The sequence below is a fragment of the Doryrhamphus excisus genome, linkage group LG13, assembly GCF_037039965.1.
Source record: "Doryrhamphus excisus strain RoL-2023G ecotype Guam linkage group LG13, RoL_Dexc_Guam_v1.1, whole genome shotgun sequence".
Taxonomy (NCBI): Eukaryota; Metazoa; Chordata; class Actinopteri; order Syngnathiformes; family Syngnathidae; genus Doryrhamphus; species Doryrhamphus excisus.
Genome location: NC_136369.1, coordinates 16728857 through 16745038, shown reverse-complemented (window position 1 = coordinate 16745038; position 16182 = coordinate 16728857). Strand labels below are relative to the sequence as shown.

At 40.9% G+C, this 16182-nt stretch overlaps 1 protein-coding gene across 2 annotated transcripts in view; it reads left to right on the top strand.

Annotated features, from left to right (window-relative positions):
- The window catches only part of cd276 (CD276 molecule), an 88012-nt gene that overhangs the window by 16546 nt on the left and 55284 nt on the right, over positions 1 to 16182 (top strand). For both annotated transcript variants that reach the window (XM_078795864.1, XM_078795863.1), the window contains exons 3-4: positions 2798 to 3148; positions 6181 to 6477. In XM_078795864.1, the coding sequence (XP_078651990.1) occupies positions 2798 to 3148; positions 6181 to 6477 (648 nt within the window). The remainder of the gene's footprint in view (positions 1 to 2797; positions 3149 to 6180; positions 6478 to 16182) is intronic.

Below are 16182 nucleotides of genomic sequence, written 5' to 3'. Positions count from 1 at the left end.
TTATTTTTCATTTATTTAATTATTATCAATAATAATATTATTAATACTAATATTAATTATAATATCAACAACAGTAATAATAATAATAATAATAATAATAATAATAATAATAATAATAATAATAATAATAATAATAATAATAATACATGTTATTTGTATAGCACTTTTCAGAGGACTCAAAGATGCATTCGCTGGTTGGCGATGCATTTACTGTATGTGTCGGAATTGCATTCATGCTGATGTGTTCAGGTCACAGTAAAGTCATTAAAGAGCGTCTGACTCTGTACCGCCGTCTGCCGTCATATCAGAGGGGTTCCTCCCGTGGAGTTGCCGTGCTAGAACTGTACAGCCAAGAATGTGAACATAGTATTTTTTTTTTCCTAATGCGGAAAAGCCTCCACTGCAACCACATTACATGAAAACACTTTTTGTTTTTTTTGTTTTTTGCTCGAGTGGCAACTTTGAGAGGTTGGTCAAGGTCGCTCCAAGTCCAAATTTCACTGCGTAACATTTGAATTCCAACTGCCTGAATGGCCTGCCTATCAAAGCTCCATTGTGGAAACAAAACACACTTTATTCCATTAACTTCTTCGGTTATCAAGGTGACACTCCATCCACTCCGTCCCCATAAAACATTATTGCACGTTCTAAAAACCATAAACAGAGAAAAAGATTACTGAGGGATCTTTTTCCTCCTTCAGTTGCACTGTAGTTGGACAGTTGGCCAATAGGTGGCACTGTTTATGTGTCAGTACTCAGGTCTACCTTGTACGTACGTGTAAAAAATAGATCCGCCTTGACTCGGCAGGAGCCATCCATACATGGACCCGCTCAGATGAAAGTCTTGTTTGTTGTTAATTGGGTAGTTGATTAAAGCATGGCTCCACGTTCGTCAAATATCACCCGTACCAAAGCGAGTCAATGCTGACGATAGCCGTCTGACGGAGTTCAAAAGAGGGTGAGGAGGCAAAAAATGCTGCCCTGATTTGAACAATTACAGAGACTGAGCATCAGGAGGAAGTTACTCCCCAGGCCTCCACTAACACTGTGATGTTGATGAGTGTCCCGGCGTTTTGCATGAGTAGACACAGATCAATGGGGAACGCTGACTCGTGAACGTCTGCCTGAGATGGTCGCTAATCCTGAATAATTATGCGGCACATTTTTTTTGTTTGTTTTTTTTTTTGCTCTCAGCTACACAAACAATACATGCATGTGCCACTCAATCAGCATAAGAATTTGTCATTGTCTCCAAAATCGACACTCATGAGTTTTTAGCTTTTGCTGAATTGTCTAAATCTCATTTATCCTGCTCCTGTGTTGCACTCTTTCTGAAGCAGATCCGGTATAAAGTTCAAATGGCTTCACTTGATCTTGTAAGACAGCGTTTCCCAAACTTGGAGTGAGGAACCAAAATGAGTTGCAGGTCTGTTTTCGAGCTTGACTCCCAAAGCTTTTTGAGCCCACCACACATATGGTAATGGTAATGGTTTTATTTCATTTGAACATGCATCAGATTACAATTGAATGCATCACATAATCAGTTCACAGTTCCACATGTCCAAAAGGAGTAGGAAGAAGCAAGCTTATTAAATCCTACCCCTTCATCTGGTACTGGTACAATCAGTAACTCTTACATTTGTTCACTTCCTGCTTTCCATAATACATTTTTTGTTAATAATGATATGACCATCCAATGACATAATGTGTACCATAGTAAGTGTCAATATAGTGATATATATAGCACATCATGACTGGTTCAAGACTCTTCATCCTTGTATTTAGCAAACATCAACTGCTTGTATTGTTTCTTGAATTGGCTCATCGTTGTGCATTGTTTGAGTTCCTTACTCAATCCATTCCATAGTTTGAGTCCACATACTGAAATGCTATGGCTTTTTAGCGTAGTCCTAGCATATAAGTGTTTCAAATGTGGTTCTTCCCTGAGATCATATTTCTCCTCTCTTGTAGAGAAGTATTGGATGACATTTTTAGGTAATTAGTTATTTTTAGCCTTATGCATTATTTTAGCTGTTTGAAGATGAACTATATCAGCAAGTTTAAGTATTTGTGATTTTAGAAATAAGGAGTTAGTATGTTCTCTGTAGGCGGCATAATGAATTATCCTTACTGGCCTTTTTTGCAGTACATTTAGCGAGTGAAGATTGCTTTTATAGTTATTAGCCCATATTTCCACACAATAAGTAAGATATGGTAGAACCAGAGAGCAATAAAGAGTGTGGAGTGATTTAGGCTTGAGAACAAATTTTGCTTTGTTCAATATTGAAATATTTCCGGCCACCTTATGTTGAATATATTTGTATTATGAGGTTTCCAGCTCGTATTTTCATCATTTGTGATCCACAGAAATGTATTTTTGTTCACCCTTTCAATGTCCACACCGTCTATTTGTATTTGCTGGTGCGTGTCCTTTCTGCTGTTACCAAACAGCATGATTTTAGTTTTACTTAGGTTCAAGGACAATCTATTATCATCAAACCATCTTTTTAGTGCGACCATTTCTTCTCTATACTCCCTTCAGAACAAAAAAGCAGTGGTATCATCCGCAAAATAATACCAGCTTTAAGTCTTTCGTAACTTTGGAGATGTCATTGATGTACAAGTTGAACAGTTTTGGCCCCAGTATTGACCCCTGGGGAACTCCGCACATAATATATGTATGTACTTGCAGATAGGGCAATTACAGTGTAGGTCTCAACTTCGTTCAGCCTGCCTGTTCTTTGGAATGCATCATGAATCTCGACTAAGACATCACTCCCCTGCTCTTCTCTTGTAGCCTTGATGGACGTGCGTGTTCCCGACCAGCCCGTGGTGGCGCTCTACGGCCGGGACGCCACCCTCAACTGCTCCTTCGATGCCGCCGGCCCCTTCAACGAATCGGATCTGACGGTCTTCTGGCAACTGACTGAAACGAAACGCAGCGTATACGGCTACAGCGAGGGACACGATCAGCTCGTTGAACAGTTCTACAGCTTCGTCAACCGTACCAGTCTCTTCCCCGCCGAGCTGCGTCTGGGCAACGCTTCCCTGCTGCTGAGAAAAGTGGCGGTGGCGGACGAAGGCAGCTACACGTGCTTCGTCAGGGTGCGGGACTACGGCAGCGCCGCTATGATTCTGCAGGTGGCCGGTGAGTTCCACGACGCACATTGCAATAATGGTGTTAAGTACATAGGAATGATGTGACCCCCATTTAGGTTAACAAAGCACTCTGACAATGCATTACAATATAAGCAGTGTGGGCAGTGATTATAGGCCTTTAAACTGTAAGGCAAACAATGCTCAACATGCATTAATATTAGCCTCTAAATTATAGAAGCAGCCTCCATACAAGACCAACAACACACCATTAAATCCAGCTGTCATCCTTGTTTTTTTTTTGCATTTTGCTCAATATTGATGGTTTTCCATTGGCAACACCAGACACTACCAGATACTTTGTATTTTGCTTGCGCCAATATCACTGTTCAAAGTCCAGCAAGTTTGACTAGTCTGAGTGTCTTTGTGGGTGCACCCTGGACTGGTCGCCAGCCAATCACAGGGCACATATAGACAAACAACCATTCACACTCACATTCATACCTATGGACAATTTGGAGTCGCCAATTAACCTAGCATGTTTTTTGGAATGTGGGAGGAAACCGGAGTACCCGGAGAAAACTCACGCATGCACGGGGAGAACATGCAAACTCCACACAGAGATGGCCGAAGGTGGAATTGAACCCCCGGTTTCCTAGCTGTGAGGTATGCGCGCTAACCACACGATCGCCGTGCAGCCCTAGTTCTGATACAATACAATTCATAACACAAATAAAAATAAAAGCACAAACCCATGACATACTTGCTAAATATTTCTATGCCCTAACAAAGATGTGATGAATGAATGAAATCCAGATTCATTCCAGATTTCGGTCCAGCGGCACCCGTATAGAGCCCTAATGTGCTAACAAATTAGCAAGTCGTGCACAAGTTTTCTGTATTAGCACATAACCGAGGCTGCACGGTAGTTTTGGGTTTTCTCCGGGTACTCCGGTTTCCTCCCACATTCCAAAAACATGCTAGGTTAATTAGCGACTCCAAATTGTCCATAGGTATGAATGTGAGTGTGAATGGTTGTTTGTCTATATGTGCCCTGTGATTGGCTGGCCACCAGTCCAGGGTGTACCCCGCCTCTCGCCTGAAGACAACTGGGATAGGCTCCTGCACTACCGCGACCCTCGTGAGGATAAGCGTTAGAAAATGAATGAATGAGCACATAACCGGGGAAGTTTAATTCCATAAACCATTTAAAGCAGTATCGTAAAAGAACAGCATTTTCGCAAGACCGCGTCTCCCTCGAACCACCAGTGCTGTCCGAAACATTTCCACAGCGTGAGAAACTCCCACGAGACGACAAAAAGTCATTAGCTATAACAGAGCAGAGTCAGCCCGGTGGTGAGTAATGTCGGGTTTAAACACTAATTGGGAACCTCGAGCCTCGCTAATAATGCGTAGCCGACACTGCTTTGTCAATAATACTATACCCCAAATGCAAAGTAAATGGGGCAGTTTTTTTCATTCATTTTCTACCGTTTTTCCTATCCCAGCTGTCTTCGGGCGAGACTGGTCGCCAGCCAATCACAGGGCACATATAGACAAACAACCATTCACACTCACATTCATACCTATGGACAATTTGGAGTCGTCAATTAACCTAGCATGTTTTTGGAATGTGGGAGGAAACTGGAGTCGCATGCACGGTGAGAACATGCAAACTCCACACAGAGATGGCCGAGGATGGAATTGAACCCAGGTCTCCCAGCTGTCAGGTCTGGGCGCTAACCACTCGTCCATCGTAAACCGGAGTAACCGGAGAAAACCCACACATGCACGGGGAGAACATGCAAACTCCACGCAGAGATGACCGAGAATGGAATCGAACTCAGGTCTACTAGCTGTTTTCTCCCGATATTTTACCTGTTATGGCAACATTAGTCAGAACTGGAAAGCATCACTCGTAATATTGCAAGTAATGGCCTCAAACGAATGAGTATTGATGATTAGCTTGATTGTATCTCCGTGTATTAGCATGTTGTAAGTAAGCTAATGCTGTGTGGATAATGACATAATTAAATAAGAGCTCAACGTATAAAGATCGGCGCTCGTGCGTTAATAGTTCCGTCGTATAATGTCACGCGTACTTACCTGCATCCTTTTTACCTTACGCAGGACGTAAACATGAGATAAACGGCTTCCTGGCGGCCGCCTAGCTGTGTGTCTGGTCAATAAGCGCTGATTGCGGCCTCTGTCGTGGTCAATAGCTGCTGACTCTGATTATTAGCTGGTGTTTTGTTCAATCAGCCTTTACTAACGTCCTGGTGTAGGCCACCTTTTTCCAATTGCGGAGACTTAGTATTTATTTGTTTAGAGGGAGATGCCGTGCCTCACACATTTTGCTCACACATTTTTATATCCATTGAGAGTCTGTCGCTGTATTCTCCAAGGATGGATGTGCATTAGGTAGTGTTAATGAATAAAGTTTTTTTTTTTTTTTTTTTCCTCCCTGTTGGCTGGCGAGAGGCAAAACAATGTCTCCAACAGTGACAAATTGGTTCCATTTTATGCATTAGATTTATAGATGTTGCTATTTTTAAACAGAATTCACATTTAGCATCGTATATTTCCTTCCTGCTGTGAATGCAAAGGACCAAATCCCGATGGATATGCGCCTGACAGTCAAACAGACAGAAGTTAGCGGCAACCCTTTAGCCGACAAACTCAAATCTGAGCTCCACCCTGTTGTTTGCTGATTGGCTCTGGGAATAGAGCAGCCTCTCTTCTCTTCCACCTCTTGTAGCGGTGTTTCAGCTTGAGGGAGATTGGGGTGGGTCACCCCATATCTCCAAGCCGGCCAATTCCATCCAGGAAATGCCCATTTCCATCTCTGGAGTGTTGAGATGCAGCATCGTCGTGTGCCAAAGATGTCATGTGGGAATCTTAAAACCCCATTTCATGCTAAGCACAGTAAATGTTATTAACACCTTAACAGGAATCTTATCAAACATATCCCACAGCGCCTCATGCTGCTTAAAGGATTATTTGATGGCGGCATATCATTCCCAAAATTCCACGTCTTCCAAAGTTTACCCACGTTTGATTCCTCATCTCCCATCTTTTATCCAGCCCCTTACTCCAAGCCCGTGGTGACCTTGGAGTCGGCATCTAACCGTCGGCCCGGCGATAAGGTGGCTCTGACCTGCGAGGCCTACGGAGGCTACCCAGAAGCTGACGTGATATGGCAGGATGGGAGTGGCCGCAACCTGACGGACAACATCACCACGACGGTGGTGGCCAACGACAAAGGGCTGTTCTCTCTGACGAGCGTGTTGACGGTGGTGCTGGAGCCCAACAGCACGTACAGCTGCCGAGTCATCAACCCTTTGCTGGGGGAGGAGGGGAACACCTTTGTCACAATCACAGGTGGGTGTTCTCTTTCAGATCTCCATGCTGTATTTCAACTAAGGATCGGCCGATACATCGGGACGATATTTGCATTTTTTTCCTTGTATCGGTGTCGGCCGATACGCACGTGGGTTCGCCGATGTATTTTTCCACCACATTATTTACAGTCAGGCGGATGCAGTATCAGCCACAAATATCGGCCCAAGCAAAATCGGCCATCGGCTAAGGGTGATGGAAAAAAATCGGTATCGGCCCCAAAAAAACCATATCAGTCGATCCCTAATTTCAACCCACCATACTGTGGAATTGTGTGCCACAAATCTCGTCTTCATTCATTCATTCATTTTCTACCGCTTATCCTTGCGAGGGTCGCAGGGGGTGCTGGAGCCTATCCCAGCTGTCTTCGGACGAGAGGCCAATCACAGGTCACATATAGACAAACAACCATTCACACTCACATTCATACCTATGGACAATTTGGAGTCGTCAATTAACCTAGCATGTTTTTGGAATCCGGAGTACCCGGAGAAAACATGCAAACTCCACATTGAGATAGCCGAGAGTGGGATTGAACTCGGGTCTCCTGGCTGTGAGGTCTGCACGCTAACCATCCAACCGCCGTGCACCCCACAAATCTTGTCTTCATGATGGAATTTAGTAAGCCCTACTGGGAACCTTGTGATATAGATGACCAGCGTGTAGCACGCTGATGCAAACCAGGTCATAATGTACCGATGTGAAACCAACCTCATTAGACCGGGAGCGCTAGCTCACGCTACGCCGTCTCGCTCCTCCCCCTCCACATCGTCTTGTATAGCTTGATGTGTAGCCCACAAAAGCTAACCTTGCATCACAGTGACGCGGTATAATGTTTTCTGCGAGCGTAAGACTCGTTCGGAATGCCTACAGCCCACCTTTGTGAACACCTTTTCTTATGATTTTGGATCAACATTTGCAATAAAATGGACTTATATTAAGAAAGCATTTGTGACAAATGCCTTTCGGCAAGGAAATTTGCATCATGTAGTTAGTTGAGAGGGGACGGCCTAGTAGCTAGTATGCTTTGCATGACTCCAACATGTTTCTAATAACCGACCGCGTTAGCGTTCCTTATGTAGTGGTCTATGCTCACGCCACTGATGAACCACATTTAAAAGGGAACTGTGTAGTGTAAATCCAACCTTCCTTAGTTAAACATCATCACATCCATTCTGCTGGATCCCACTCACTCCCGTTAATCATATTTTAGCCTTCCGTGCCCACAATTTTTATTTGAGTCATTTAATCAAATCAATTATTTTGCTTGTTTTCCCCCCCGCTACACTATTGCTGATAAGTGAAACAATTTGGTGCCAAATTAACACAGCGGTTTGATAACTATCCTTCATCTATTTTAGATGTCGTAATCTCTATTTGGCACAAAAAAATTAAAAAAATGCTTTTGAAAAAAGTTTTGGGGCAGAAAGACCAGAGATCACACATTTGAATGATTACTCCAGACAAGCTGGAGGCAATTGTATAATTCGACATATTGTATGAAACTTGCCAAGATGTGAAACCCAACCACAGCCACCCTTCTGCACCTCAGCGTCCCCCCTAGCCCATGCCGTTGCCCTTTTTGTTAAGTGCAAAAGGGAGCACCGAGTAAGGTAGGCCAAGGGTGGGTCTCTAATGGAAGCACAACTGTGTGAAATAGCTCATAAATAATAGCAGAGGTGGACCGGACCTTCTCTTTGGGCTTGAGCCGGCACAGACTCTCATGCAAGCCGTGGTGGAGGTCAAGGTACGGGTCACTACGTGCTGCTCCACTGGGCTGGGAAATGACTGCACTGTCAGGATGGCCGGGTGGCAAGAGAGGGCTAAAGGAGGGTGGCCTTCAACACAGTTTGGATGGCCTCCTTCAAAACAGGACAGGTGGAATAGTGTTGTGTAATACTATTGGATCATACAGAAGTATTACACGTGAGAGCAAAATCATGGTCATAAAACAAACCAGTGGCTCCCAGTGCCCTTTGATGCCTTTTATCACACTGTTTTGACGCTCACTTATAATAAATACGAACACTTAACATTGTATATCAAGCCTTTTGGACGGTTGTTGACACTCAATTTGATGACATCATTTGGCTGACTGAGTCGATGATGCAATCGTTCTCCATCGTTCTTTTTTTTTTTTTTTTTAACAATTTTTCCATCTGTCCACTGCAAGCTTTTTTTTCCGTGTGTGTGTTTTTCCTTGGTCCTGTTGTTGTACGTTTGAGAATATCCCCCAATTGTTCCTGAACTGTTCCATGGAAATGACTTTGAGTGAATAGATTTGTTTTTGTTGGTCTATTTGTTAGTTTAGCAGCATTCCCGAACATCCCTGAGTCCATATCTTTATCCAAATCCTCACCAAGATTTATTGACCGATATTGCAGCCTTGAGTTATCCGCCGATGTCGATATTGAGCTGGTCATCAAACACAACAAATTGTGCCATCTCTCCTGTCGCTCACACACATCAGTGGTAAGTGGCTTAAAAAACAAGTGTGTTCAATTGTTTTAAAGGCTCTTAGAAAACAACAGAGTCGGGCTGTTTCAGAATATTCAACGATTCCACTCGGAGGAATCTGATTTGACTAAGGGGAAGTGAACAGCGACCGAAACCAGCAAGACCTAATTCGCTTTCAGTGTATAAATAAGTAAATAGAGGTACCATTGTTGCACACCTATACCATGTTTATTTCTTTATCAGAGTGTTTTAGCATTTTTTTTGTGAAGAAAAAAGTCGTAAATGAGATCGGCATCTTAAAAAAAAAAGCAATATTTGACTCTTACTCGACTATAGGTAAAATCTAATTTTTATCAGAGTGTTTTAGCGTTTTTCTTTGTGGAGAAAAAAGTCGTAAATGAGATCGCTATCTTAAAAAAAAAGCTATATTTGACTCTTTCTCGACTATAGGTAAAATCTAATTTTTATCAGAGTGTTTTAGCGTTTTTCTTTGTGGAGAAAAAAGTCGTGAATGAGATCGCTATCTTAAAAAAAGCAATATTTGACTCTTACTCGACTATAGGTAAAATCAAATTTTTATCAGAGTGTTTTAGCTTTTTTGTTTGTGGAGAAAAAAGTCGTAAATGAGATCGCTATCTTAAAAAAAGCAATATTTGACTCTTACTCGACTATAGGTAAAATCTAATTTTTATCGGAGTGTTTTAGCTTTTTTGTTTGTGGAGAAAAAAGTTGTAAATGAGATCGCTATCTTAAAAAAAAAAGCAATATTTGACTCTTACTCGACTATAGGTAAAATCTAATTTTTATCAGAGTGTTTTAGCGTTTTTCTTTGTGGAGAAAAAAGTCGTAAATGAGATCGCTATCTTAAAAAAAAAGCTATATTTGACTCTTACTTGACTATAGGTAAAATCTAATTTTTATCAGAGTGTTTTAGCGTTTTTCTTTGTGGAGAAAAAAGTCGTAAATGAGATCGCTATCTTAAAAAAAGCAATATTTGACTCTTACTCGACTATAGGTAAAATCTAATTTTTATCGGAGTGTTTTAGCTTTTTTGTTTGTGGAGAAAAAAGTTGTAAATGAGATCGCTATCTTAAAAAAAAAGCAATATTTGACTCTTACTTGACTATAGGTAAAATCTATTTTTTATCAGAGTGTTTTAGCTTTTTTGTTTGTGGAGAAAAAAGTCGTAAATGAGATCGCTATCTTAAAAAAAAGCAATATTTGACTCTTACTCGATTATAGGTAAAATCTAATTTTTATTAGAGTGTTTTAGCATTTTTCTTTGTGGAGAAAAAAGTCGTAAATGAGATCGGCATCTTAAAAAAAAAGCAATATTTGACTTGATTATGAAAATCCTTAGTCATAGACAAGATCAATCACTTGGCTACTTTGGATTTTCTTGAAAATAAGGCTTCGACTTATATTGTGCGTCTTATGTTCATCAATACTGCTTTGCTTTGTCATAATGACTGAGTTTTTATACACAGTACTGTCAATTATCATTTGCTAGTGCATGAAAATGAAGGACTTTGGGTACATCCACAAAACATAACAATTGACAGCCCGAAACATGCAGGTTTTTGTTGTTACTTTCAGTGTTTGATGTTTGTTTTTTGTTACCTTTGTGATCGGCCTAAACTTTTACAATTACACTTTTTTAATGTCCTGCAGTCATTGACCAAACGCAGGTTGCACAAATTAAATCCATATAGATCAGCTTCATGAGTTTTGCTCTTTATTTCCTCTAATTATTCCCCAGAACTGCAATGCCTTCAGAAGATACAGAATAATAATAATAAAAAAAGAGGAGCAAATCACAGTATAAAACATGTAAGATTTAGTACTGGACAGTAAAAACAAGGAAAGCCAGAAAAAGCACAAGGGAAGACCCTTAATTCAAACTGTAGTAATGTTCAGCAAATGAGTGCAGTTAAAAAAATAGTAGAGCAATTTCTTTAGCAGACATGCCAGCACAGCTTTGCCGATCGCTCAAGTTGCTTGTAAACATTCGGGGAAGATTTAAAATATTTTTGTGCGGCGGGGGCTCATTTGAAATGAAAATCTATTTGTTTACAACAGCTGCTGTGTGCTTAACAGCTACAGTAATTAATTTTGACCCAGCAAAAACTCCTCTGCCAGAGTAGGCGAGCGGAGTGGCGGCGAGCTCGAGTTGACACAGTGCTTGTTGTGTACACTTACACACACACACACACATAGAACACACACTCCATCGTGGAGAATCCTATTATAAGACGGTCTGAAATATACTGAAGATACAGGCTGGACCATGACAACAGAAGGAGAGATTGTCGAAGAAAAACGCATGTAAAGACAGCAAGTGTGTTACAGTTTTCCTATAAGGAATCTTCCCGGGAAGATTACGCCTGTCAGCATGGGGTTAATCGTGAGAAAAACCAGAATAAGCTCACATATCGAGCGTCATCTTCGGAAAACCCTCCTTCTACCTCTGGAGTGCTGGGATATTATAGATTTTGCACTTCGGCTCAGTTTGTGGGCCAGACCCAAAGGATTTAGTGGAATTAATGAATAAGAGAATGTAAGAAGGAAGCAGCTTCAAGTCCTCAAATGAACCCGCAGTCCTACTGGGATGCTTGTCTTCTCCTTTCGTCATCCAGCATCAAAACCCAGTCTCACCACTTTATTCTCCATACGAAAGGAACGGCGCTTGGAGCTCATATTCTGTCATTTACTCCTGATCCAAGGCGTGCTTCCAATCTTCCTTGGCGCCCCCTGATTGCTGCAGTGTGTTGTCTCGATGGCTTGATTTCAAGGCCTGTCACTTGAGCGCCCACCCTCCTCAGCAACACCTCCAGCTCCCCCCCCCCATCACCCTTCCCATACTCTCAATGAAGCTGGGCCCCGTAATTTCCCCGGCATTACAACGCTCTCACGACATGGAGCAGAGAGACAGGAGATGAGGGGGAGAAAGCGAAAAGTGGATGACAGAAAACACGATGGAGTCCAAAGTGTTTGCTGAGCTGGCCCTGACACTGGAAATTGACTCGCTGACGAGCGAGGGAGATCACCAAAGGATTTGCAGGAAGACTTTCCTGCCAGATGGAACTTTTTGGATGTCAGATTCCGTAGCAGCGCAACAAGAGCAAATATTGCTTATGATAATTTGGCGTTTTCAGTCTTTCCCCAATTTAGTTGATGACAACAAAGTAAGGAATTGGCTTTGTATTCAAAGCAAAACTGTTTTTTCATATATTGTATTTTCACATTGATGAAATTCCGTATTGATGAAACTCAATTTCGTCCCTCCTCAATGCAGAGTAGGAGCAAACAGTAGTAATGGACCTTGTGTGCATATTAAATCAATGGTGGATTGCACGGTTTGATTGTGAGGGGAACGCAGTTCGACTTCCATCAGATCCAATTGGCAAGTGAACAGATGTGGTTTGACCCTAATATTCATTCATTCATTCATTCATTCATTCATTCATTCATTCATTCATTCATTCATTCATTCATTCATTCATTCATGCATGCATTCATTCATTCATTCATTCATTCATTCATTCATTCATGCATTCATTCATTCATTCATTCATGCATTCATGCATTCATTCATTCATTTTCTACCGCTTATCCTCACTAGGGTTGCGTGGGTTGCTGGAGCCTATCCCAGCTGTCTTCGGGCGAGAGGCGGGGTACACCCTGGACTGGTCGCCACCCAATCACAGGGCACATATACACAAACAACCATTCACACTCACATTCATACCTACAATTCATACAATTTGGAGTCGCTAATTAACCTAGCATGTTTTTGGAATGTGGGAGGAGTACCCGGAGAGAACCCACGCATGCACGAGAGAACATGCAAACTCCACACAGAGATGGTCGAGGGTGGAATTGAACTCCGGTCTCCGAGCTGTGAGGCCTGCACGCTAACCACTCGTCCTTATTAATAAAGGGAATATTTATCCGTACATTTGTCCGTATTTAAGCCATAGCATACCTGTTTATGACCTTCTCCATATGTTATGTGGAATTGAACTCAAGTCTCCTAGCTGTGAGGCCTGCGCTCTAACCACTCATCGTCATCGTAGTGAAATTGCTATAGATCCAGTAGCATAATCAGTTGGTCGACTGATGTTGGTTTAGCAGAAATGCAGTTAGCATGTTGTTGTGCTCTGCTATTTATATTTATTTTATTTATATATGTACCATAGCATGATAGATTGTCTGTGTAATTATTAATGTTATCAATAAAGGTTTTGAAACAAAAGAAACTACAGCGGAACCCTGGTTCGCATCATTAATCCTTTCCAGAAGTTCCGACTCAAACGGAAAACCCAATTTACGTATTTATATAACTCACACAGAGCAATGAAGAACTCCATGCGCTTTCTGTTTCCTTCATTCTGCTGTGAGGCATTCAGGTACACTTGTAATTGTGAGTGTTAGGCAGTAGTTATTTTTTTCATTTTTATTCACTTACCCCCATGACAATTGGTGTACAGGTAGAGGTACGCGTACCCCACTTTTGGGAACCTAGGGTTGAGAATTGAACCCAAAGCCTATTGAGAAAGCATGACAGCTGAGTTGAATGTGCGTTCAGCTCCTGCTCTAGGCGGGCCTTCTTCAGAGCGAGACCATCACAACCATGACAGTTTCACGGAATTACGCTCCCTCCTTCTTAAGATTGAACGTACCATTCTACCACCTCTCATTGAAGGCTAACTAACCGTAGCACCAACCCCCCCCACCCCCCATGCCCGTGTGAAAAGAACAGACGGTGGGCGGGGCTTTGTATTTGCAGTCACCTGCACATTGCTATCAGCAACAAAGCCAGGTGCGTGTGTATGTGTGTGTGTTAAGTGTTAATTAGGGGTGTAACAGTACGCTATAATGACAATTCGGTATGTGCATCGGTTTCAAGGTCAGCGTTTGATTCATTTTTAGTACTTTTTTGCTGTTTTATTTTTGCTATCCATGGCTCCTGCTAACCAAACGCCAAGCTATTCAGTGTATTCAGGTTACCTCGCTACGGTAATGGTAATGGTTTTATTTCATTTGAACATGCATCAGATTACAATTGAATGCATCCCATAATCAGTTCACAGTTCCACATGTCCAAAAGGAGTAGGAAGAAGCAAAGCTTATTAAATCCTACCCCTCCATCTGGTACTTTTACAATCAGTAACTGTTATATTTGTTCACGTCCTGCTTTCCTAATACAATTTAAGTATTTTAATTTTAATTTTAATTTTAATTTTAATTTTAATTTTAATTTTAATTTTAATTTTAATTTTAATTTTTTTGTTAAGTTTTTAAGTTTTAAAGTTATTGGACGACATTTTTAGCTAATTGGTTAATTTTAGCCTTATGCATTATTTTCAGCTGTTTAAAGATGAACTATATCAGCAAGTTGAAGTATTTGTGATTTTAGAAATAAGGAGTTAGTATGTTCTCTGTAGGCGGCATTATGAATTATCCTGTATTATACTTACATATATTATATTATATTATACGATACAATAATTATCCTGATTATACTTTTACAATCAGTAACTGTTACATTTGTTCACTTCCTGCTTTCCATAATACAGTTTAAGTTTTTTTTTTGTTTTTTTTTAATACCGAAGTACGAGGTGATATGAGCATCCAATGACATAATGGGTACCATAGTAAGTGTCAATATAGTGATATATATAGCACATCATGACTGGTTCAAGACTCTTCATCCTTGTATTTAGCAAACATCAACTGCTTGTATTGTTTCTTGAATTGGCTCATCGTTGTGCATTGTTTGAGGTCCTTACTCAATCCATTCCATAGTTTGATTCCACATACTGAAAAGCTATGGCTTTCAGTCACTATAGTGACTATAATGTAATGACTATACAGTGACTATAAGTCTGAAAAAAGTAGTAGAGTACAGTATTTGTTTTGTTGTTAAAATCAACCCACAATTGTAGTGAGCTATAAGTGAACTATAAGTTAAATTTGTGGTTTTGTTGTCATCATCAATTTTCAGTAGTGAATGCAAACAAAGAAAAATCACAATTGTGCATTTTCTCCTTTTGATGCTCCTTGAACTTTTATTTTGTAAAGATATATTTTTTTACCCATGTTTTTTCCCAAGTTTTTTTTTTTTTTTTTTAATAATGCACCTCGTACCGAAGTACAAGGTGATATGACCATCCAATGACATAATGGGTACCATAGTAAGTGTCAATATAGTGATTTATATAGCACATCATGACTGGTTCAAGACTCTTCATCCTATCATACCGAGCACAAACTTTCAAATGCACAGCTTCCATTGAAAATGAATGGAGTCGAGGCGATGTTCCCTCCCGCCCATTACGGCTAAGTTAGTTTATCCATAATCTGAATAATAAGGATGAAAGTTTGTGCAGCACGACACAACGTCTGTTCACTTAATCTTTGCCGCGGAGTAGCAACAGCGAATCCGTAGGAGGGGAGCTTAATGTCCGCTGACCGATGTCATATAATATCTACACAGTGACGTTTGTGATGTGGGTCAGACATCCACCCACCTTATGAATCGCCAATTAATATAATGGGCAGTCCTGGTCCTCAGTGAACATCAGGCAGCTTCTTCCAGATAGTAACACATTTTGAACAGATGTAAGATGTGTGATTAATTTGTCATTAATCAGACGTTATGTGATATAGTAAAAGTTAATGCCGTATACTAAAACTTTAGTGTATCTCATTCGGTGATTGAAATCGCTACTTGTCATGCTTACTCGAGTCTTGCACTACTTCTCTTAGTGAATTGTAGTTTCTGTATACGCCTTACACATGATGATGCACTTGTGCCACATTGCGGTAAAAGCAGATGCACATTACAATGACCGACGGTCCAATTAGAGAGATGTTGCCATCAAAAGAAAAAAAAAAAAGTGACTGCACTCAATAAGAGCACTGTTGTGAAATTGCAGTAATTGCAAGTCTTTTTCAGGTATATGAATATCGTTTCTTCCCTAGCTTCCATTAGCATCTGTCTGTAAACTTTTCAATCACGGTAATCAAAAATAATGCCTGCGTTGTTTTGCAGCAGCCTCTGCCCAAAGAATATGCAGATGTATTTTTTTTTTTCCCTCACCTGTTTTCAACTCATTTAAATGTAATCAACAGAGCCTGCAGAGAAACCGGGAAACAGCGGTATTAAACAAATGTGTTGTCGGTTCAGCCTCTGCAAACTTTCTCAATGTAACGTTGGTATTAATC